The 24,115-nt window shown below is 43.8% G+C and overlaps 2 protein-coding genes across 4 annotated transcripts in view; one reads left to right on the top strand and one right to left on the bottom strand.

Annotated features, from left to right (window-relative positions):
• Positions 1-9,668, top strand: part of ZDHHC9 (zinc finger DHHC-type palmitoyltransferase 9) — a 21,180-nt gene extending 11,512 nt beyond the window's left edge. Inside the window, exons 3-11 of one of the 2 annotated variants that reach the window (XR_006104939.1) lie at positions 969-1,129; positions 1,299-1,457; positions 2,246-2,383; positions 2,528-2,576; positions 2,720-2,822; positions 4,617-4,720; positions 4,989-5,148; positions 5,373-7,528; positions 7,923-9,668. Coding sequence is in view for 1 of the 2 variants with exons in the window: in XM_042478221.1 (XP_042334155.1) it covers positions 969-1,129; positions 1,299-1,457; positions 2,246-2,383; positions 2,528-2,576; positions 2,720-2,822; positions 4,617-4,720; positions 4,989-5,148; positions 5,373-5,474 (976 nt within the window). In the remaining variant the exon portion in view is untranslated. Of the gene's footprint in view, positions 1-968; positions 1,130-1,298; positions 1,458-2,245; positions 2,384-2,527; positions 2,577-2,719; positions 2,823-4,616; positions 4,721-4,988; positions 5,149-5,372 lie in introns of both variants that reach the window. The other variant, XM_042478221.1, reaches the window with a different exon arrangement.
• On the bottom strand, positions 8,896-24,115 carry SASH3 (SAM and SH3 domain containing 3). Of its 2 annotated transcripts, none has more exons than XM_042478222.1 (8): positions 23,921-24,115; positions 17,768-17,863; positions 16,441-16,593; positions 15,037-15,145; positions 13,684-13,841; positions 12,619-12,825; positions 10,215-10,365; positions 8,896-9,077 (listed from the first exon to the last, which is right to left on the bottom strand). In XM_042478222.1, the coding sequence occupies exons 1-8, from the start codon at positions 23,975-23,977 to the stop codon at positions 8,896-8,898; spliced, it is 1,113 nt and encodes a 370-aa protein (XP_042334156.1). In that variant the 5' UTR covers positions 23,978-24,115. The 2 variants fall into 2 exon arrangements, with proteins under 2 accessions (XP_042334156.1, XP_042334157.1); XM_042478223.1 differs by lacking the exon at positions 23,921-24,115 and adding an exon at positions 23,840-23,882.

The following is a 24,115-nucleotide window of genomic DNA, read 5'->3' as shown; positions in this document are numbered from 1 at the left end:
GGACAGGAGACTTGAAGGTGTGCTTGTGTGCACACACAAAATAAATGTAAATGACATCCCAGGAAATGCTTGAGAATAACTGATAGAAAAGGATAGCAGTGCATCTGTTCCTGTACTGGTCTCCCCACTGACACTTTGGCATATCAGAGGAGTACCAAGTTGCTCACTAGATTGTTATGTGGAGTGCAAAGAAGGAATGCTGCCAGTACAAATATTTTGTTTTGAAGCCTGCATAAAACAATGATTATATATGAAAAAACTATGTACAAAATAATATTACTATAGGTAAAGGTAAAGGTAGTCCCTTGAGATGAATATCTAGTCATAACCGACTGTAGGGGGTGATGCTCATCTCTAAGCTGAAGAGCCAGCGTTGTCCGAGAAATGCTCTGGTAGTCATGTGGCCAGCATAACACCGAACGCTGTTACCTTGCCACTGAGAAGTGGTACCTATCTATCTACTTGCATTTGCATGCTTTAGAACTGCCAACCTTCTGATCTTGTGATCATCAGAATTGGCGTCTTAACCACTAAGCCACTGCATTGTACCATTAAAAGGCTCCTGTTAGGTTCTGCTACTTTCTGGGCCAAGTTACCATGTTCTAACAGAACTTTTAATCACAATCGAAGGCCACGCAGACTGCTGTATCATTTTTCTCCAGTTATAAGCTTGCAGTAGAAGTTCAGTGTTTCCAAGTTGTTACCAACAAATGTTAGGACTGACATTAGTTTTTTTTTAAAAATAGAGTTATCCTCTCTTTAAAAAGCATTTTCCCCCATAATGCACATTTCCATAGCCAATAATTTTATTATCTTGAAATAGAGCTTTGAAACCCATGGCATTGGGTCTGTGCAGCTGTGATTATTTTGCTACATTATCTTAAATCTTTAATCTCCTGAATCCTAACTTGCCACACATTAGGTTTTGTTTCTGATTGCCCTCCCTGTGGGTTTCTCTCTTGCTATAGGTGTCGCTACCTTGCTGTCCATCTGTCCCCAGCAATCCCCGTGTTTGCAGTCATCCTCTTCCTGTTTGCAATGGCTACGCTTTTGCGGACAAGTTTCAGTGATCCAGGGGTGATTCCACGAGCCCTGCCAGATGAGGCAGCTTTTATTGAGATGGAAATTGGTAAGTGGGTGTTGGCTTTCTCAGGCTTTGGAAGAATACTTCTGGTCAACTGAGCCTGTGGATGGAGCATGTGTTCCTGGAGAGGGTGGGTTTATGCTTGTATGGGTGGGGTGGATGGGAAGACACAGTTTATGTAAGCCCTGTAAGAAACCATGGCTTTCATTTTCAGAGGCAACCAATGGAACAGTGCCTCCTGGCCAACGGCCACCTCCACGCATTAAGAACTTCCAGATCAATAATCAGATAGTGAAACTGAAGTACTGCTACACCTGCAAGATCTTCCGTCCACCCCGTGCCTCACACTGCAGTATCTGTGACAACTGTGTGGGTAAGTGATGGAATTGAGCCCAGAGCCCTGTAGGCCTATGTGACTGTAAAGGAAATTTAATATTTTTTCCCTGCTAGGTAAGTGGGAGAAACCATGAGCACTGTGTAATACAAGCACAACAAGGTCCCAGGCTATGGGTTGCTAAACTCCAGTAATCACAGAAGAGATAAGAAACTGGAGGACACTGAATCTCCATCCCTTGAAGTTTCAATAGTCATCTTAGACCCTCTCTTCACCCATAGGAACTAGGGGTTTGTTTTTTATGAAGTGAAAACTGTGATTTTCAATTCCTAACTTCAGTGCTAAAAAAGACAGTCAGGTAGTCTACGTGTGCTGTGATGGGTACTCCCCCTGCCCACAGCACAAATGATACAGTTTCCTGAGCATGGAACGTTGCTAGTTTTTATAGTCATTACTGATTAAAATGGCATCATCCTACACTTATCTGCCTCCCATAACAGCATGGTAAGATTACTGTTTATTTTATCCATAAAAACTTCGAAAATGCACACATAAACCCCACCATGTGATAACCTGGTGTGTGACATATTGACCCTTCTTTAAGGCCAGCTTTTACCATGTAAGCATTGAAGAGAAATGTTGCTGCTGGGCAACTCTTCCACCTCAACAATTGGTGTGTGAATCTGTTTCCTAGCCAGCGTAAAGCAGGCACTTGCGATGCATGACTGATGTATTAGTGGAATTTTGATACGCATATTGACCTATTGCTGTCAATTGTATAATCAGCACACAGGGAGAAAGCTGACATGCTTATCTAACTCTTGCAGAGCGGTTTGATCATCATTGCCCCTGGGTGGGGAACTGCGTGGGGAAGAGGAACTACCGTTACTTCTACCTCTTCATCCTTTCCTTGTCTCTTCTCACCATCTACATTTTCTCCTTTAACATTGTCTACGTTGCCCTGAGTGAGTCCATGTTGGGGTGAGAGGGTTTGTGATGCTGGAGATGGGTTGGGCATTCGGGAAGGGGAGTTTTGGTGAGGAAACAACACCTTACCTTCCTGGTCTGGTTGATACTGGTCAATTAATTGCTTTTCTCTTCTCACACAGAGTCCTTGAAGATTGGCTTTTTGAGTACTCTAAAAGAAACCCCAGGGACATATCCTTTCTGTTTCCATCAGGCGAGGGAGAAATCCTTTATATCTCTCCTTGGTAGGGGGACATCAGGGTGGGATGTCTGCAGTGTAGAAAAAACCTAAACTATGTATAGTGCAATTCATGATCCTTAACTCAGCTGCTCACAGCTCTGGAGGTTTTGATCTGCTTTTTCACACTTTGGTCTGTGGTGGGGTTAACTGGCTTCCACACTTTCCTGGTAGCACTGAACCAGACAACTAATGAAGATGTGAGTGTTTATACATGCCTTATGGATTTTAATGTGACATATACATCTAAGTCAGTGTGGGAATGCTATCAACTGAGAACAGTGCTTAGGAAATACCATGGAATTCCTTTTATCTTTCTTAGTGCTTTTATCTTTTTAACTGTATTTTATTCTTTTAACAAGTGATCTGTTTTAATATTGTAATAATTTAATTCTATTTTAACACTCACTTTGGCCTGTTACAGACTGCCAAAATAAAGCTGCTTCGGGTCTCTTTGGAGGTATACTGTTTAAATGATGCATGCATCCTAAGAATCCGAAAGCTGCACCAAAGCTGCACTCCAGTGCTTAGGAATGGAGTGTGGCTTTGGCGCAACCTCCGGACTCTTAGGACCCATGCATCATTTAAATAGCATACCTCCAAAGAGACCCGAAGCAGCTTTATTTTGGCAGTCTGTAACAGGCCTATGGTATGTTTTTTATTGTGTCGTTCTTTTAAATTGTAAGTCTCATTGAGTGCCAATTTTGTGAAAAAAAGTGGGATATAAATGAATAAATACAAAAGTCATATGAGCTTCTGCTGTGCTTCTAGCCAGGAGTGGTTGAATTATACTTGGGTGGATTTAAATCATATTTTTCTGTCTGGACTCATTTTTGATGAAGCACATAGAATTTTTTTAAATCCTTTTTTCTTGTGCTGATGAAATTTGGAACAAGGAGTTCGTATGTCTCAGACCTTTTCTTTTTTATTACTATTTGGAAGACTATTCTCCCACTTCCAAGAGGACTTTGTCTTAGCTATGGCAGTGGCAGTTGCAGAACTTCTCAAATGCAGATTATGAGGCAAAATAAAGCTCAACCTGGATCTGTATCTGAGCAATAACTCTGGGTAACTTATTAAAAATAAGAGTTTTTGACAGATGAACCAGGCTCCATCAAAGCAAAACTGTTCTTTGAGTAAGGAACATTAGAAGGACCAAAATAATTAGGAAAACAGCAGGTGCCCAATGCGAAAAGGAATGGATCCGAATCATAGAGTTGGAAGAGATCAGAAAGGCCATCCAGCCCAACCTTCTGCCATGCAGGAACACACAATCAAAGCACACCTGACAGATGGCCACCCAGCCTCTGTTGAAAGACCTTTAAGGAAGGTGACTCCACCATCCTCCAAGGGAGTGTGTTCCATTGTCTAACAGCTCTTACTGTCAGGAAGTTCCTCCTAATGATGAGGTGGAATTTCTTTCCCTGTAGCTTGCATCCATTATTCCGGGTCCTATTCTCTGGAGCAGCAAAAAACAAGCTTGCTTCATCTGCAGTATGACATCCCTTCAAATATTTAAACAGGGCTATCATATCACCCCTTAACCTTCTCTTCTCCAGGCTAAACATACCCAGCTCCCCAAGTCTCTCCTCATAAGGCATGGTTTCTAAACCCTTCACCATTTTGGTCGCCCTCCTTTGGACACGTTGCAGTTTCTCAGCATCCTTTTTGAATTGTGGTGCCCAGAACTGGACACAGTAATCTAGATGAGGCCTGACCAAGGTAGAATAGAGTGGCACTATTACTTCCCTTAGACACTATTTCTATTGATGCAGCCTAGAATCGCATTTGCCTTTTTAGCTACCACATCACACTGCTGATTCATGTTTACCTTGTGACAAAGAGAAACATGACAAGCAAAGGGGACATGATGAAGAGAAAACCTGTATAAGAGGTGGTTTTTGTTGTTGTATGTGTCGTCTTGAAGATCATAGCTGACAACTGGCTCAGGGTTCTTTATGAGTCCCTCTTATGTCTGTTGCTGTTCCTTTCAGATCAAGGGTTCCTGGACTGGAAAAAACCGTGTGCAGAATCCCTATAGCCATGGTAACATTGCGAAGAACTGCTGTGAGGTTCTTTGTGGACCTCTGCCTCCCAGGTAACACTTGGCTAGAGGATCCCATTATGTGCATGTAAGAAATGAAAATTCTCCTGCAGATAAGTTTAATGTTTTGCTGGGATTGGTTAACTATTCTCTGACAAATGTCTCCATTGTATTGTTTTTTCCCAGTCCATATCTTGCTTCTCTACAGATAGGGTCACAAGGAGGAGGCAGTGCCTTAAGCATTTTTCTTGGCTAGTCCTGGGTAGCACTGCAGTGGGCAGAGGAGAGGTTTCTTCAGTTTCCTTAATTTCCTCCCTTATAGTGTGTTGGACAGACGAGGCATCTTGCCACAGGACAGTGCTATCCAAGACAGCAGTGCTAGGATGGACTCCACAACACAAGGAGATAGGAGTCCTGAAGCTGGTGCCCAGGAAGCCAGTGGTGCCTCAGAGAGTGGGAGTCCCCTCCCAGAGGAGAGTTTGGTAAGTGTGATAGAGGTTAATCTATTCAGAAAGTAGTTGGCATATGTTTTCTGCCCCTCCCAGCCAAGGCTTGGCACTAGCTCCATCTTCTCCTGGTGGTCAAGGGAAGTGGTTCAGGATTTGTCTGGGGAATAATTTAAAAAGTTGGAACTGAGAGGTTTTCTTTAAAAGAACATTTCTGATAGGAATCTGCTGTGACTCACCTTTTTTCTTTTACTTGCCAGCTCTCTGTGCCAACATGCAACGTGCCACAGGAATTGGCACAGCCACCTGCTGCAACTGAACCATGTGTTCCATCCTTGGATAATGAGCAGACAACACATTAGCCTCTGAAATGGACACAGTCTCTCCCTTTGTATGGCTTTCTTATTGTGAAGTTGCAGAGTGGACAAGATGGGAACAGCTGGCTGGACAATAGCTTTGTGGTTCCCTTTGACTGTTTGTTTAACAGTGGTTGTGGCCAGTGTCTACAAAGTGAGGGATGCCAGAACTCTCTTTCTTAAGGACGCTGAGCACCTATTGGACTATTGAAGGGACTCTCTTTTTGAGAAGCAGTTGCTGCTGGCTGAGTCGGGCCCTTTTCACCTGTCTTTCACCTCTTAATGTTATTAAGTGAGTGCCTCTTCAGTTGTGACTCAGACATCACCGAATCATGGAATCTGCTGGGAAGAAGATGGAGCTGAGGTTCTGTGCTATCTTTCTACCTTTGACTGAAGTATTAAGTTTGGCTGAACTTGGCTGCCAGTGGAGCCAAGTTTCTAAATGGAGCTACAGCCAACCATATATTTGTGAAACAGTGCCATGTATCTTGGAACCCCAAGTGATCCTAAATCATAAAATGAGCAGCCAGGAGAGGTCCAGATCCTATATGACTCCAGGTCTAGGTATTGGAACTGTGTGGTGAGGTATCACTTTCCTCCCACTCCCTGGCCCCAGTTAGTAAGCCTTTCTGAGCATTTCTCAGTTGTTGCTTCCTGCCTCTCTCCATCCTGTTGCAGCCTTAGTTTCTTGAATTGGGTATGGCAAAGGCTGGCCCTCTTTCTTGACTAGCACTTTAGGCAGGAACTCTGAAGTGGATCATAAGTGGCAAGGTTACAAGGTAGCAGAATGGCGGGATGCACATGGCTAGGAAGCAGTTCCCTACACATGTATAGGAGGTTGGCCATGATTCTATGACTTCTTTGCAGCCCTTCAGTACTGCTGTGCCATGACCTTAGTTGATCCAGTTGAGAGCTGTATTTTGGTAGTCTCTGACTAAATGGTATCTGGTTTGTCTGTCCATCTTGTGTTTTCCAATCCCCTCCCACTGTGGAAGCAGAGGGGATGCGTCAAAAATAGGACTGACAGGAAAGAAAGCTGGCCTTCTGAGCCATTTCAGGCAAATTCATTCATAGGCCAGTGGCATGCGAGCAGATATCTGTGCAATATTATTTCATTCTAAATGTGCCAGTCCAGCTGAAGATGGGAAGTATATTTTTCATGCTCCCTTGTAAAAACAATAACACCCCCTTGCATATGCAAAACAGATGTGTGTGGGAGAATACTAGCTGAAATAATTTCCCCTGAAATGTGGTCTTCAGGCAGGGAACCTGGAAGGGGGGGAGGGCAGTTTTAAAAAGTACTGTAAAAAGTAATTAAACAACTGATATCTTCCAAATGCAAAGGGCAGAGGGGAGAGGAGCAGAGAATTGCTGATGTTTCTGTAGTTGTCTCCAAGGTTTAACCTTTTTTCTACACTCAGGTATGGAGATAATTAGTGAGAGGTAGTAGGATTTTTACTTCCCATCACATCGATGAGATCTACTAAGTCTTGGTTTTTTGCTTTTTTTTGCTTTGCATAGTCAACTCTTTCTGGGTTAGTAGGACTCTAGGACATTCTGGCAAGGCTCTTACTGGATAGCAAAATGCTTTGACTGAGCTTGTGATGTCTCTTTCTGTAAGGGGGTAGTATCAGAGGGTTTCCACTTTGTTTGTTTGACAGGGGAATGACTCCTTTAATTTGGTCTGTGTGGCTTCCTTCTTTCCTTTTGCTGCACACAGTGAGAGGCAGGAAGTGGCAGGTGCCACTTCCAGTACCCCTTGCCAGTAGTGCCCTCCTGCCTGAAGCAAGGTCAGAGACTACTACCACCAACAACCAAATCTCAATAGTATTGCAGCCATCATGTTTGGGATATATTTTGTAATGTACTGTGTCAAATTGTTCTGAGGGGCAGGACGATCCTGAGGTTTCAGTGTGATCCTCTGATCTCAGCAATGAAGGCATTGAAATTTGTTTGGAGAGTATTTGTGTGTTTGTGTGTGTGTTGCCTTGGTGCCAGCGTGCCACTGCTGCTTGGTGTTGACTTTGTACCACGGTTCGACTCGGCTCTCCTTCCTCCAGGTATGATTCAGTATTTACTTTTAACTGCCTCTCTTGTAATAAAAGGCAGCCTGCTTATGTAAAGTGTAGATTTTCCAGAATACTTCCCTTTTGAGCCAAACAGAAATTACCTGTGGGGCATTGACTGTTCCCATTTGACAAAACAGGAGATTAGGTGCTGTGGACATTTTTGACTTTTACGTAAAGGCACTTGACACAACCATTTGTGTTTGGAGAATTCTTTAGTCAGTGTTCTTTAAAACCCGGCTTTTTAGGTGGCTCTGGAAGTAGAAGGGGGAGGTTTCCAGTGGTGCTACTTGAATAAGTGATGAACCACTCCAAATGAGTTAGTTGTAAAGAAGTGTTTGACCTCGCACCGTAAAGTAAGTGTCTGCTGCTTTGTCAATTTTTTCAGGACAGGGACATGGCTAATCCTGTTGTGAGGGAGGAGAAAAAACTTCCTGGACACCTTACCCGCACAGCTGAAGACCACATGTTTTTGATCTGGAAACTTCCTAAATGCCTGGCTCAAAGAGCTTGTGACTTACAAAATTGCCTTTGGAATGGCAGGAAAGCTTGAGCTGCCCCATGGATGGTGGTAGAAGTTTTTCTCCAAAAAAAGGCCAGATCTGTGGTGATAAATGTGGTTTATTGAGAGATCGCTATCGGAGACTATGTGCCCAGTTTCTTCATCCATTTTGCCAAACAATACATAACATCCTTAGCCAGCAAACATCTATGATGTAGACCTCCTGATCCCCTTGGTACTTGCAACTCAGCCAGCTCAGGAATTGCACCTACCTGTTGGTGACAAAGATGTTGTCCTAGCACTTCACATGACTAGCCATTCTTAACAAAGTAACTTAAAATACATCTAAAGAGGAGCATGAGATGCAAAGTCTCCACCATCTTTTCCTCACAAAAGCTGGCCATTTCTGTTTTTGCTAGTGAGGTGGGTACTATTTTTTCCATTATTTTCCCTCACCATAGTGTGATGGAAGAAAAAGGGGTATGGTAGCAGTAATGGCATTCTTGGGATAGTTCACCTGTGTCTGCTGCTTTTTTTCCCACAGGACTGAAAGCAGGGTTTTCCCCCCATACTTTAACTAGAATTCTTTTGACTCAGGAGGAGTTGGGCCTACTGGGACAAATGCACTTTCAGAAGGCCTGAATAAATGCAACAAAACACAACCTTTCCTGAAGACTAGAAAACTTGTTTCTCTAGCCCTTCCCCCCAGGAATAGTAAGACTGGAGCAGTGCTCTTACTTGGTCCAAAGTGGGGGGTAATATCGTGCAGCCATACCTTCTGGCTCAGAGGCAGGTGTGCCTGTGACAACAGCTTGCATTTACCAACAAGTGGCCAGGATCCAGAGAGAAGAAGCTTATCTCAGCAGGAGTCAGCCAGAGAAAGAGTGTGTAGCCTTTCCTCCAATTTAGAGTCTTCCCGCCCACTGTCCAATGTCTCTGTTCCTTCAAAACAGCCAGAATCCCGTGGAATGTCACCTTTTGATTCTTCAGGGGCCTGTTGAGCCTCCATGCATCCTCCATCATCTTCAGCCTCACTGCTTGCTGGAGAGAGAAAAACTAGCAGTTACAGGAAAGTCTTGAGTGCTGCAGGCCGTACACCAGGAGGGCTGGGGCAATGTCATGGAATGGAGCATTGCACACCATGCTACAACATGAAAAATTAGCTGTATCTGCTTTGACCAAGGGGCAGGATGTCTGCTGGCAACCTAGCAGAGGCTGCACTTTTTCAGGATTTACCACCTTGGAGCATGAAAAATGGGAAGCTAGCAGGGTGGACCTGATTAGTATTTGGGAGAGGGACTGCTAAGGAATACCAGATGCAGTATCGGATGCTTTCACAAGAAGGTAATGGCAATCACCTCTTGAGTATTCCTCACCTAAGGAAACCCTGTGGAAATTCATGAGGTCACCTTGAGGACCAGTTGACAAGTGACTTGATATGGTACACATGTGCGCCCATGCATATCTTTTAGCTTAAATCAGACTGCATGTCTAGCCCAGCATTTGTCAATCGAACTTGCAGGAACCCCAGCAGTTTTTCATTGTCTGTTCCTTTTTTAAGTCTCCTCCACATAAGGCGAATGTGTTGGGAAGTTGCAGTATTTGTTGCTGTAGGTCTTGTTTTTTTTTTTTTTTAAATGTCAAAACCATTGTTTTGGACTGTTTTCTGGCAATTCACAGTGCCGGCTACATTTTACTCCCACCTACTCCTTTTAAAAAAAAATCTAATACATATCGGAACAATGTTCAGATTCCAAAACATATTGTTCCTTTTTGTTTTTGTTTTTAAATGAGGTTATAGGGCAACAGCAAGACAATGAAATGGCACCTTTACTGAACGGCACTCTAACTTATTTTTTTTAAATTAAAATTTAATTTTTTTTAAATTGGAGGAGAAAATTTGCCTTTTGATCCATGGGACCACCTTAGCAAACTACACTCTGGTTTTTAAAAAAATCTGTGGAAGAACACAGGAAATCACTGCAAACAGCTCCTAAAAAGAATGGAATGAGTGTACGCAGTGGTGGCAACAACCATCAAAACTCAAGGTGCTATATTGTAAGAAGTCATATTTCTTTAAACCAGTCTAGAGGTGCCTGGTTTACTTTTACATCTAAAGCAGGTATTGTACTACTACGCAAGGGAAGAAAAGCAGCTGGGTATTTCTGAAGTGCTTACTGTCGTAATCCAGCAGTAGGTCTGCTGCTGTAAGCAGCTTGGCACGGTGCTGTGGGTCAGTGATATTCAGTTCATTCAGGTGCGTCTCCTGCAGCTCCTTGAAGTCCTCCAGAGTCTGATAGCCATTCAGTAGCAATGTGGAGGCATGTTCCTGAGATGAGATGAGGAACAGAAATAAATGTGCTGATCAGAACTTACTAGGCAGACTGATTGACACTGGGGTAGGATGAGTAAGTTCATGTGCTGCTGCTGTATCAGGAGCTAGTGAACATAAAATTATATACTCCCGCCACTATGTTCAGGGGTCAGCTGTGTCTTTGAGAGTGGGGATGCTGAATTGCTCCTGTCATGCTTTACAGCTGGCCTAGTAGTGTGGCTGATGAGGATTAAGAGTTCGGTGATATCTGGAAGTACTTGTTTACTCATCCCTGCTATAGTGAAATGGGGGTGAGTAGTTGCTAGTGGTAGGACTGGGTGTTTTTAATTACAGTAGGTGATATACTCGATTGTCCCGTGTTCTGTTAAGAAACCCCAACAAGGATTGCAGCAAAGTCCAGTGGCTTCTTAAAGACTAACCAATTTATTATACCTTAAGCCAGGGGTAGGCAACCTGCGGCCCGCAGGCCGGATGAGGCCCAGCAAGGCCTTGGGACCGGCCCCAGCCCGGTCCTGCCGCCAATTGCCTCTGGGGCCTTTGGCCTCTCGTGCGCAGGGGCAATTGTCTATAGAAGCCTCAGAAACATGCATTTATATTAACATTTTTTAAAAAATCAGCAATTTTTTTCGCGTGTCCTCCACTTTTTTTTAAAAAAGTGTCCACCATTTGAAAATTTTGTCCCACATTTGTCCCGGTTTATTTATTTATTTAAATTTTTTTAAAAAATATTTAATTTATTTTTTGGCTTCGGCCCCCCAGTTGTCTGAAGGACAGCAACCCAGCCCCCGGCTCAAAAAGGTTGCCTACCCCTGCCTTAAGCCATGCTAATGTCACCACTTTTATTATTACATATCAGTGTGAGATATCACAGTGCTTACATTGCATATGTTTTAAGCTTTAATGCAATGATGAACACAGTATGGCCTGTAGGCTGCATGTAGCCCTCAGGCTTGCTCTGCTCCCCCTCTCCAAGCCCCTGCCTTTCTGGTATAAAAAATATGCCCCTCAAAAGTAAATTGCTGCTTCTGGAGGCTGAGTTGAGTGGCAGTTTATTTTAAAACACACTGTAACAACTTGTTGGATAAGCCAACATTTCCAGTTTTATTTTTTAGCTTAAAATGGAGTGGTGTGACCCACTGTGGAGGTTCCTGTCACAGTTGCCTATTTCTGCTTTGTTTGGGGCCGTACTTTCTGCATACTGTATACACTGTGCAGTATATGCACAGCTACCAACTGAGGAAAGTATTTCATGCATATAATGAAATGAAATTTAGCACATGAAAGCTTATGCCATAATGCATTTGTTAGTCTTTTAAGGTGACATGAACTTCTTTGTTTCAGGTAGAGAAAATGTCCAGTTTCTGTTGTGGAAATAATGGGGCATATTTTTGTGTTTAAATACTGTTTATCTGAAGGAGCAGCTTCAGGAAGGCTTTAACCCTTAACTAATTGTGGCATGACAACATGGGTATAATAGTGTGCTGCTGCTTTCTGCCTTGTCTCAAAACAACTTGCACACCTTCTCCCTCATCAAAGTTGGTGGCTCTAATGGGTGGAGAGTTCACATGTCTGTGCCATTGCCTGCATCCCCTTCATCTTTACTGGAGATGTTGGAAGGCCACCCTTGGTTTCCCCCGCCTGCACTTAACATGGATCCTCTTTCTGCTGGTCCTGGGGTAGACAGACAATTGCTCTGAGTATTTAGGGCAGCTTTGCAGAGCCAAGAACATTGGTGGATTTAATGGGAAGTACTAGAATACAGAAGCTTGCCTTATCTAGAACCAGACTATGGTTCCATCTTGTATACAGCTGTTGCCCTCTAGATGTGGGTGAACTATGACTCCAGTACTCTCATTGGCAGACTGGCTAGAGTAGATGAGAATTTGAGTCCAGCAACATCTAGAGGACTACAAGTCTTTAAACAGAGGCTGGATGGCCATCTGTCAGGTATGCTTTGATTGAGAGTTCCTGCATGGCAGGGGGTTGGACTGGATGGCCCTTGTGGTCTCTTCCAACTCTAGGATTCTATGATTCTATGACATCTCCAGCAGTACACTGAACCAACAGTGGCTTTCCAGAGTTTGAAAGTAGAGAGCCTTCCTATCATTTGCAGGAGCAACCAAGGGTTAAAATTCAGACTTTCTGTGTCAAAACCATGTGCCCTGTTGCCAACTGTCCCACACTCCCCAGTAGTAGCACTGTTTTGCATGTCTATGTTGGGGGCCTCAGCTGGCAGGAAAAGCTCACCTCAAGATTGATGCGCTCCAGTAGTTCATGTAGAGTCTTGGGTTTGGGTCTCTTGCTCCTGCTGCGTGAACAGCTCTTTGCAGCCGGTGCCTGTTCTTCTGGGATGACATCCACATAGATGAACTTAAAGGAGCCCACTTTGTTGTTCAAAAGACCAGTCCAGGTGCCCACAGGGGGCTTTGCAATGATGTGGATTATGTCCCCTTTCTAGGCCAGATGCAAAAAGATTACTTTTTTATGTGGTTTGTCTTTCAGCTGTTTGCCTCTTAATAAAATACAACTTTGAATACTTGGTCCCACAGTAATTGTAGCACGAGTATTGAACTGAGTGTGGTATTGTAGAAGATGGGCAAATCAGAGGTTGGAAAGGATATGCGGGGGCCGAGGGGGGGGGACTGCAAGCCCCCAAATTGCTTAGATTTTCAGATGGAAGAAAAAGATGGACAAAGCAATGGAAAAACAAGGTAGAAGCCTCTGTAAAATTCAGGGGACAAAGCAAAACACCACCATGATAAAACATCCTCTGAAGCCACCATCAGTTAAGTGGTGATGAAGGACATTTAATTTCAATCTCCCCCTCCCATTGCATGGATCTAAACTGGGGAGAAGAGTCTGGTTCTTTTGGATTTCAGCTCCCAGAAGCCATAGTGAGCAGGACCAATTGTGAGGGACTCTTGAAGTTCCAGATGTAAACCTCCGGAGAGCCATGTGTTCCTCCTCCCTGGGCTATCATATTTCATGTTTGATGACATGGCTTTGTCCTTTGAATGCTACAAGGACTGCTGAATATTTGACTGTGAAAACTCTTTTGCACAGGGGCCAGAGAAACATGTTTTGCAAGACCGGCTTTTTATTCTCTCTGCTTTTGGATGAGGCTTTGATTGTGCAATTGTCTGCCTTAAGGATTTTCACAGGGTGTTCAGATGTCATCATAACTTGTGTTTTTCCACTGTACCTTCCACCTCCAATTAAATAGGGAGAAACAGACTAGCTGCCCATTGAATGGTAATGCTTAGGCCTCTCCATCTGGAGGCAGCCTTGGACCAAAGTGGCATTGCTACTCACCTGGAGTTTCAGTGAGTCTTTGTCATATGGGCTGGGAACAAAGTCTGTATGAACTCTGGCTCTTCCACAGAAGGGACCGCTGTATGGTGGACAGCTGGGCTCATCTCCTTTCTTGTTGTGGTTACTCTCCATCAGTCTGGGACTGGATATGTCACTCCCTGCTTATACATAATAAATTACATGATTGAAATCCCACCACAGTATCTTTCATACATTTTGACCAGGGGCGGGAATTGTTAACCCCCCAGAAGTTGATGGGCTCAGCAATTTCAACCAGTGCTGAGAACAGTAGAAGAGTCAGAGGTACAACCTCCTGATTTGGCTTTGTGATAGCAGAGGACAAATTGCAGATATTTAGGGGTCAGGAAGAACCAGAAAATTCCTCAAGTGCTGTGGATAATGCAGCTTGTTTTGCCTTATGTAGTCTACTGTTGCGTCAAGCAAGTGGCGGAGAACCTATGGCCCTCCAGATATTGTATGGCTCCTGTGCCTCCCCCCCCCCCCATGGCCAAGGGGAAGGGAGCATGTGGAGCTATAGTCTAGCAACATCTGCACAGCCATCAGTTCTCCAAAACCTAACTCAATGCAAATATTTGTTTTTATCATACAGGCCTCATTTCTGTTGAGATTCTAAGCCTGAGCTGAGGCTTCTGATTTGATTCATACATCCAAATACTCCCCCTTCTTTAACTGTCCTTGTCCATAAAAACCTAATGTGCCAAGGAGGAAAGCAAAGCTCAAATCAGAATGAATATGCCAGGGAGAAAAGCAAGGGATATGCTATGTGGGAGAAGCATCCTGTGCTGGGAGTTACTGCTTGAGGTCAAAAGCCCTGGTCTAGAACCTAGTTAATTTTTGCACTGCAACTCTGAGAGTTTCCCACTGGTCATGCTGCCAAGGGGATTATCTGGGCATTGCAGTCCAAAAGGTAAATTAGGGGCTAAACAGACCAGCACTAAACGCTGGCATCGAGCTGGAGTGGGGGTGTGGGATCGCACACCGGCTGCACCAATTCCTGCCCGATGCCAGCGTCACACTATACACTCAACCATTTGGCGGGCATTGTTGCGCCATTTCTTTGGTGCAGCGTTTAGATGTGCTGAGCTGAAGAATCAGCAAAAAGCCACTGCTGCAGCAGCAAGGGTGGCTTTTTGCCATTTTAAAAAGGAACTGCATTTTGCTGGCCTTTTTTGGACCAGCAAATTACTGGACTGGGGCCGTGCGGTTGCTGCAGCCTTTATCTAGCACTGAAAGGGGTGGCGAGATGCTGCTCCTTTGGGACTGTATGTACTGTCCCTTAAGACTTTGTCTCTATGGACCTATGTAGCCTTTAGAGGAGAAGGATTGACACACCAGTTGAGGACTGAGGGCTGCCAGTGTCTGTTTCTGGAAAAACAAGGTCTTCATCTTCCGTAGGGCTGTTGACAGGTGAGGATGCAACAGCCTCATTTTCAGAGCCTCCCTGCAATAGGAAAACATATTAGCTGTAAGTGTCTCCTTGGTTCTGAGAGCAAAGCAACAGGCTGCTAGGGTTGCTTTAGCTAAATTACTCGCCCCTGATTCCCTGAAACATGAGGCTTTGTACCGCTACCCTGCCCTTAGTTCTACAGAAAACCCTTTTCCAAAGAAATTGCAGGGGGCTTTGTTTTGAAAAAAAAAATGCAATATAGGCTATCATTATGCATCCCAGACTTCACTGTCTTTGTGCCCTCTGGATGTGCTGGACTATTAACTTCAACCATTCCTAGCCACTCTGCTAGCAGGGAATAATGTGTGTTGCAGTCCCTTACATCCAGAAGGTGCCAAGTCAGCAAAGGCCAATTGCAGCTCTGACAAAAAGTACTTTCAAATGGGGTGCCCTTTAATGTGAAATGTTAGCATGGAGGATGGGACTGAGCCTGAGCTATTGGCCATGCAAAGTGCACAGTGTGTCACTGAGTTGTTGGGGGTCCATTTAGAGAACATGCTAAGCGTGTCATAAACAACCATGCCATGAATAACAGGGATAGGAGATGGTCCTGGCTGCTATTAGACTCAGAAAGAAATTTCCCACTGGTGCTTTCTTACCAGTGTTAATAGGTTGGTTTTGTTGGTACCATGGTGGAGGGAGATAAATTTCCCTTCCCATACAGTACTTTTCTGACAAAAATCAGAATGTCTCTACTCTTGTTTATTAAATACATAAGCTTTGATGCTATATAGGGTCTTAGCAGGAGCCCTGGTGGCACAGTAGTTAAATGCCAGTCCTGGTTGTGAGTTCAATCCTGAGGGTTGATTCAACCTTCTCTACTTTCATAGGTCAGTAAAATGAGTACACAGTTTGTTGGGGGCAATTGGCTTACACATTGTAAACCGCTTAGAGACTACTTAGTTCACTATGAAGCGGTGTAGAAATATAAATGCTATTCCCATTATTTACCCTGGCTTGGCTTTATCAGTCTTTTGACAAGTATTTAAAGAATGACTGCTTGTCCAGGTTGTCCCAAAGTTGTAAGCAGGAGATCGACCACAGGTCCTGGGGATAATTCTGGCCATATTTTGGATCAGATGCTGAACCAAGGCCTTCATACAGGGCCTGCATCAGGCGTCAGCATCATCAAACATTTGCCAAGCTCACATCCCCTGCATGGGCACTGCTGCAGAGCTTCTGCTCTGAAAACACATTGGGAGATGAATTTGGACTGGGCATGGGGACTGAGGGCATGTTTCCCTACCTTGCCACCTGAAACCAGGAGCTGACACAGCTTCATCCCTTACCTGCTCTGCCAGCGCTCTGGCTGCTGCCTTGCCCATCTTCCTGTTCATAGTACGAGAGATGGCAGCTCTCCATCTTTTGCCCAGCTTTGAGCTACTGCTTCGACCTGTGTCGTCATTGCTGGGCGTCAGGTTTGCCTGGTTGCTTTCAGGGACCTGCACAAAGAGGCAACGAGTCTGAGCCCTTTCAAACAGACAAGTGGGTGTTCCCTCTCTGAGGCATGGGTTGGGGTAAATCTATCTTGGTGGTAATTCTGTCTTGGTCTGTTAAAATATAATATTGATGGTTATGATCATTATGATCTAGCAGCCTCATCTCCACCAGAAATGGGCCTTTTGCAAAAACAATGGCTGTTAATTGTCCATCCAAGACCAGGAATAATCAAAATACACAGTTTTACACCTGAGATAACTCCAGCAATATGTTGATGTTGGGAATATCATCCTCCCTCCAGCAACTGTGAGGGCTACTTCTATATTCTGGAAAAAGGGAATCCCAAGTGGGATAGCAAGTGACACCATCATCATTCCTGCTAATAACCAAGTGCAGGGCCTTTGACCCTGCAAGCCATGGTGCCATTACAACATCATTACTGAGCAATCACTGCTGGGAAAGCTGGACTGTAGGGCGTTTGGAACAGATGGAGGGATATTGGAATAAGCTGCCATCTCTTGACTTCAGCAATGAAAGATAAAAGACTGAACATGGATGGGAAGAATAAGATGCCAGCAATCTGGCCATGTAGCTGACCCAGGAGAATAGCAGGATGGAGCCCAGGGTCAGTAACAGGTGGATTGGACCAGGGTGGGCTGTACAAGTGACTAAACCTAGGTAGAGCTGGAAGCTCAGAGATGGTGGTGTAGGCTTGAATCTTATTGTTAGTCCCAACTAGAGTAGACCTACTGAATCAATAAGATTCATTACATGTTGACTCACCATTTAGTTGATTTAACGAGTCTACTCTTTTTGGGAATAACCAGTATGATTAAGGCCAGTGATACTCAAACCTTTTACCCTTGGGACTCCCCTTGATATCTATATGCAGATGTTGCCCCACCCCAACATATTATGTTTATTTAAGGTGCGTATTTTCATTTGTACTTTCATGTATATTTATATTTTAACAATGAAATAACATTGTTCAAATTAGAACAGTTTTACTTAAGTAAAGTCAATATTCAACTCAACATATGTCTAAATTTTACACATTAAAAAGTTGGGCGTGGGGAGGTCAGAGCCACCAAGTCTCACCCCCCCCCAAGCAAATTTTGCACACACTCCGAGTGTCCCACTCCACCATTTGTGAACTACTGATTCACAAATACTCACCTCCTCTTCCAGACTGAATTGCTTTTCGGTGGTCAGAGGAGAACTGGGTTTGGACTTAGCAAAATCCTTGAAGCTGCTGGAGCGCTGCAGTGACAACTGATGGGAGAAGCAAAAGATCAGTGTGGCTTCCAAGGTGACAGAATTGGAAGGAAGACATTGATCTGTGATCACTCCTGAATGCACCTGTAATCATCCAGTCTGGTTGCTATTTTCTGAACCAGTTGGAGTTACTGGACTTGATACAAAGTCCACTGTATAGTGCATTGCAGAAGTCCAGCCTTGTGGCTACCATTGTGTACACTACCATCTTTAGGTCCTTCAGTTCTAGGATGGGGCACAATTGGTACATCGGCTTAAGTTGATAACAGGCACTCCTGACCATCACATCTATCTGAGCTGACATTTGAAGGGAAGGATCCAGGACCGCTCCCAAACAGTGAACACAATATTTCAGGGGTAGTGTTCCCCATCCATAACTGGTTGACACACCTCCATCCCTAGATTAGTACTCTTGATAGTAAGTACCTCTGTCTTGTCTGGATTCAGTTTCAATTTGTTTTTCTTCATCCAGCCTATTACCTCTTCCAAGCATTCGTTCAGAGGAGACACACTATCTTAGCTGAAGCTGTTTTTGAAGGCATGGAGAAGTATATTTGGGTGTCATCAGCATACTGATAGCATCCTGCTCCATGCCTCTGGATAATCTCTCCCAGTGGTTTCATGGAGCTTTTGAATAGCACTGGGGATAGAATGGCATCTTGTGGTATGCCACATAATGGCTCCTTTTTTGAGGAACAGCTATCCCCAAGCACCACCATATGAAATCTGCCTGAGAGGTAGGACTAGAACCCATTGCAACACAGCATTTCAGATTTCCAACCTGCCCAGGCGTTCCAGAAGGTTGCTGTGATCAATGGTGTTCAATGTTGCTGAGAGATCCAAAAGCACCAACTCCCCCTGTTGGTGTTAAGGAAGAGATCATTCACTAACATAGCAGTTTCAACTCTGTATCCTGCTCTGAAGCCGGTTTGGAATGGATTGAGAAAGTGTGTGTCATCCAAGACTGCCTGGAGTTGGGAGGCATGGGATGCAGTTATACAAGGACAGGACTGCTTCCACTATATTAATACCTGTTGCACAGCCATGAGCAGGATGCAACAGTGTGCTAAAGCCAAATATGTACAACTCCTGGTATAAAGGAACACTTGTCAGCATAAGTCCACTAATCTGTTCACTCCCAAGAGTGAATTTTGTTAGGAGAACTGAGGGCTCTAGTCCTTTGTTTCTCTGGGACATCATGCCACAGAGGAGTCAGTGTTGTATGCTCTCAGAGACTGGCTTGGATGGAAAAGACTGCTGTTCTGCAAAAGGTGTCTGTGTCTGTGTGTGTGTTTGTGTGATTATTTATTTATTTCTTTTCATTTTTATGCCACCTTTCTCCCAGGAAGGGACCCAAGGTGGCTTACAGTCTTCTGTTTCATGAGCGGGCAGTAAGTAAATCAAGGTTTGCTGCTTGATCTCTGGATACTGCAGATAAATCCGCAAAGATTTTGGATCCCTAGTATAAGAAAACACAAAGCCTCCATTCTTTCCTGAATTTCTTTTTTTTTTGAAATTTTAAAAAGAGATTTGAGGAAAACAGGACTAAGGTGTAAGTTTTATAAGAAGTGAAGTGATGTGAGTGTTCCAGTTCTAGCCCAGAAAATACAATATTGCTCAGAGGTCCTTCATTCTGTGGTTGTGTATTTGCTTCCCTGAGTGGATATTTTTCTTGTGACACAGGCTGGTACATTTTAGGGGTTCTAGTGAAAAACAGCAATGAAGCAGTTCCCTAAACCTCAGTGCGACTCCTATTTTATTTGAAGGGCTGGCTATTCCATGTCCAATTTAAATAAAAAGACTCCAAGAAGAGAGAGAGGAGTGCTCAAGTTTGCTTATCCAGAGTGAGCAGAGACAGAGCAGGGATACAAGTCACAGGTCCTGCCCTATAGGAAGGTATACTTCACTTTAGTTTTTTAGCATTTTATTTCTAAATGTACACCTATCATCATATGCAAATTTTATGAATTTTCTACTTCTTTTGTGTTCTATTAGTGGCCATCCTAGGTCTAAGATTTGAAGTCAACTGCGCCATCCGCTCACACACCTTGCCATCTTCAGTCACCACGTCTTATCTGCCTTCCTTTCAGCTTCTCCCTCTTTGTAAGGTTGCCCAAAATCTACACTTTAGATCTCTGCAGAAAGCAGAGGAAGTGGGTTAGCTTCCCACGTCACCAGCAAGAGCACCCCTTGAAGCTGAAACACCTGGCTGAGCAGCAAAGGCTGGGGGCAGGGAGAAACTTCCGGGCTTTTCAGTAAAGAGATTGTAGAAACGAGAGAGTGTGCAGTGTGCACTTATTTGAGGTTTGGAAATGCAAATACATGTAAACTCAGACTGCACACATCGGTGCATTCAGCAGAGCAAGCAGGGGCCTGAGGTGGCAGCAGCATTTGCAGGTTATAGTCAAAGGCACAGAGTTCACCATTTTATTCTGCTCGCAGCTCACAACAACAACTGCTCAATGCAAAGGCCAAATGAGAAGCCAGCAGCTGCCTTTCCCCTTCCCCCTTAGTTGCGGGGAAACAGGAACCAGAAACTCATCATGCTTACATGTATGCGCATCTCTTTGCGGTAGGCAATGGTTACACTTCTGAGAGCCACTTTCAGCTAAGTCAGGCTGCAACTTCTGCAACTCTGCAAAGGGCTCAATGAAAGTACACAATAGCAGCTACTGCCTGCACAAGGTATGCGTCTCCTCAAAGAATATCCGTCGCACAAACTCACATGGGCTGTAACTTGTTTCTGCACGCATCTGATGAATCAGGCTATTGCCAGCAAATTGTCAGCAGGGCTTTCCCTTCTGAGGGTTTCTTATCTCTACATATTAGGCAACACTATGGCCTGTTACAGACTGCCAAAATAAAGCTGCTTCGGGTCTCTTTGGAGGTATGCTATTTAAATGATACATGGGTCCTAAGAGTCCGGAGGTCGCACCAAAACCACACTCCATTCCTAAGCACTGGAGTGCAGCTTTGGTGCAGCTTCTGGATTCTTAGGACCCATGTATCATTTAAATAGCATACCTCCAAAAAGACCCGAAGCAGCTTTATTTTGGCAGTCTGTAACAGGCCTATGATTCTGTGATTCTATGACCATCCAGTTTGGTGTCTTTTGGACTTAATCTCCGTTTTAGTAATCTCTGTTTTTACTAATGCAGAAACTGCTATGTTTCTCTTTCCTTTTGTTCTCCTCCTACCATGGAACTGCGTGTTTCATCTAAGGATGAAGACAAATCCAAGGCACGCTGAATTTTCCCACCAATATGCCTGTTTATTCCAATGATCCTTGGTGTGCCTGAAACATGTGACACCATTTAACCTGGCTTCATTTAAATATGTGTTTCCTCCCCGGTTCTATCCTAAAGCTGACCATGTAGTCTTCATGATCCCAGCATCAGGTTAGTCTTTTTATCCCTCCTTTTCCCCACACCACCCCCCTTGACATTTTACAACATCTTGGCTGATGAAAGAGATCTGGAGGTTTCAAAAGCTTGTCCACCATTTTGTCATTATCTAGTTGGACATAATAAAGATGTTGCCTAAATTTAAGTATTTTAAAATCCAGCATGAATTACTTGGTTTCACTGGCATAGGCAGTCTAGCGCTTTAGGCTATAATATCCATTGTTGTTGTTGCATGCCTGCCAAGGTGTTTCTAACTTATGGTAACACTACGCCAACCCAGTCATGGGGTTTTCTTGGCAAGATTTGTTCAGAAGGGTTTGCCTTTGCCTTTCTCTGAGGCTGAAGGAGAGTGACTTGCCCAAGATTACCCAATATGTTTCAATGGCTGATGAGGATTCAGAGCCTGATTTCCATAGTCACAGTCCAGTGCTGAAAACACTACACCATGTTGGCTCTCATAATAGCCACAATCCTTGACCATTGGCTATACTGGCTGCAGCTGATAGCAGTCTAAAACCTCTGGAAGACACTGGTTTGTCTATCCTAAAAAAAGTTCTTAATAGGGATGCTGCTCTTTTGGACTTGTGCAGACATGGGACAAAAGCAATGAAGTCAAAGGAGTGCATGAAGGAGGAGTAGAACAAAGAAATGGCAGAAGGCAACTTCAAACCCCACCTCAAATGAGAAGGGATAAAATAAGAGCTACTAAATTTAACTGATCAATCAATTGGATAAATCAGTTTGAAATATGCCTTCCATGAATGGAGCAGCAAATTTAAAAAGAGACAAATATTTTAAAGCTATAAATGCTTGTAGAGAGATCTTATAGCACCTGTGAGACTAACTAAAGAAAAGTTGGCAGCATGAGCTTTTGTAAACCAGTGTACTTCCTCAGATGCATTCAGAGGAAGGCAAAGTCTACTGAGGAAGTAGACTCTGGTCTACGAAAGCTCATGCTGCCAACTTCTTTCTTTAGTTAGTCTTAAAGGTGCTACAAGATCTCTCTACATACTATTCTACAGACGAACAGGGCTGTATCTTTGAGTTCCATAAATGCTTATTATCAGCTTCAGATGAGAAACACCTTTTTAGACAATGCATCTTCCTTATCTCCTGCCAAGGAAGAAAGTATCTTCTGTTTGCTAGGACACATATATGTATCATCTAAAAACTCCCAAGGAAAATAGGTCTCCTCAGAAAGATGGGCTTTGTTTATACTACACATTTGTTCACATTGGGGATGCAGGTTTAGATGCAACCCTAGTGCTGAGGACAGTAAACAAATCCAGCACAGGATGCTGTTATCTTCACCTTCTCAGGCTGGACCATGTGGGTCCCACTTTTGCTTCCTGGTGCTCTCATGCTCTGATGTTGGGAAACAGAAAGGGTTGCATTGCATCCCCGTCACTAACAGGCTCTATGGAGGGCTGGAGAATGTGTGATACATGGCTGCTTCAAATTCTTATAATCTCCCTTCATTAGCTCCCATGGCTAGGGCTGATGGGAGCAGCAGTGCAACATCTGGTGGGCCATATGCTTCACACCCCTGCCCTATGCTCTTGTCAGCAGTAGCTTTCTTGCTGAATACAACAGCAAGGAAAATTGTTCCTGTTGAATTTCTCTATTAAAGTCACTTAAAGCAGGGGTTAGATAAACTTAAATCTTGTTAGAAAAACTTGCTTGTTTTTAGTAGCAATTCAGCTCCAAAGATGCAAACTACACACCCTTAAAATTAAAACTTTTCCACACTAGGAACTTGTTAGAGTACCAGAAGGGAATGGACTCCATTGTCTTGACAATCAAAAATCCACTTCTATGGTCACCCTAAGCTTTTTTTTTTTCATATATAAGTTGTATTGTATAGTAAAACTGAATACTGTTGATCTTTTCGACTCAGAAATCTTTGCTGATCTATTGCAAATCACCCATAAATCTACTAGGAAAGGTAGATCTAAATTATTTGCACCCAGTTTAAAAGCACGAGCTTACAAACTGAACACACACAGCCACATCACGCCGTTGCCCCAGAGAATGGATGAGTTTGCCAGCTTGCCTTGTATGAATGAAGAGCAGCTGCTCAGACCTCTTGACAGTTGGAGGCAACTGTGATGAACCAAATTCAAACCTTCCAGCATTTTAGAGATGAAAACAGAGACACATGGTCAAGTAACTTCAGCATTCAGACAAATATGGCAAAAATCAGGAAGAACACACTAGTTAGGGTAGGCTGCAGCAGTTTGTTTTTGACAGAGCCTACTGGGAAGAGCAAGATTCTGTTGTCTCTTTTCCTTCACTCCCTACTACTGCAAACTATTGCACTTTGCATTCAGTTTGCAGCAACTGAAGTAAGCTGAGGGCAAAGGAGGAAGGTAGGATGAGAGAAACTATTCAACATTTTAAAAGCAGCTGAAAAAAGATGGGACCACAGAGGATTACTTGGGACAGTTGGTGGATATGCAAGTTTGCAGTATTAACTTTTGGCATTCTTCTTCAAAAGCTGCAATCTGACCTTGAGCATGCCTCTTAACCTTAATCCTGCTTTACTGGGGTATCCCTAAAAACATCTTACCTCCATGAAACTGACATGGGTTGGGTATGTTTGAGTCCATCTCTCCCAATGTAGTATGACCAAGAAGTGGTGCATACTTACCTTCCTCTTTTGTGGTGGATCTTTCTCGCTAACATTGGATGGCTTCCGCCGCAGCATGGTGCTCCCTCCAGAGACGAGCAATGTATTGCCAGCCAGGGTGAAAGCAAGACAGCCCCAGAGATGGCAGGCAAGGACATGAAGCACCACCCGGGGCCAGGAAACACGCAGGAAATCACTGCATCACATGAGGCCCTC

The sequence above is a fragment of the Sceloporus undulatus genome, chromosome 7 (genome assembly GCF_019175285.1).
Source record: "Sceloporus undulatus isolate JIND9_A2432 ecotype Alabama chromosome 7, SceUnd_v1.1, whole genome shotgun sequence".
NCBI classification, from domain to species: domain Eukaryota; kingdom Metazoa; phylum Chordata; class Lepidosauria; order Squamata; family Phrynosomatidae; genus Sceloporus; species Sceloporus undulatus.
This window is presented reverse-complemented; position numbering and strand designations above follow the sequence as displayed.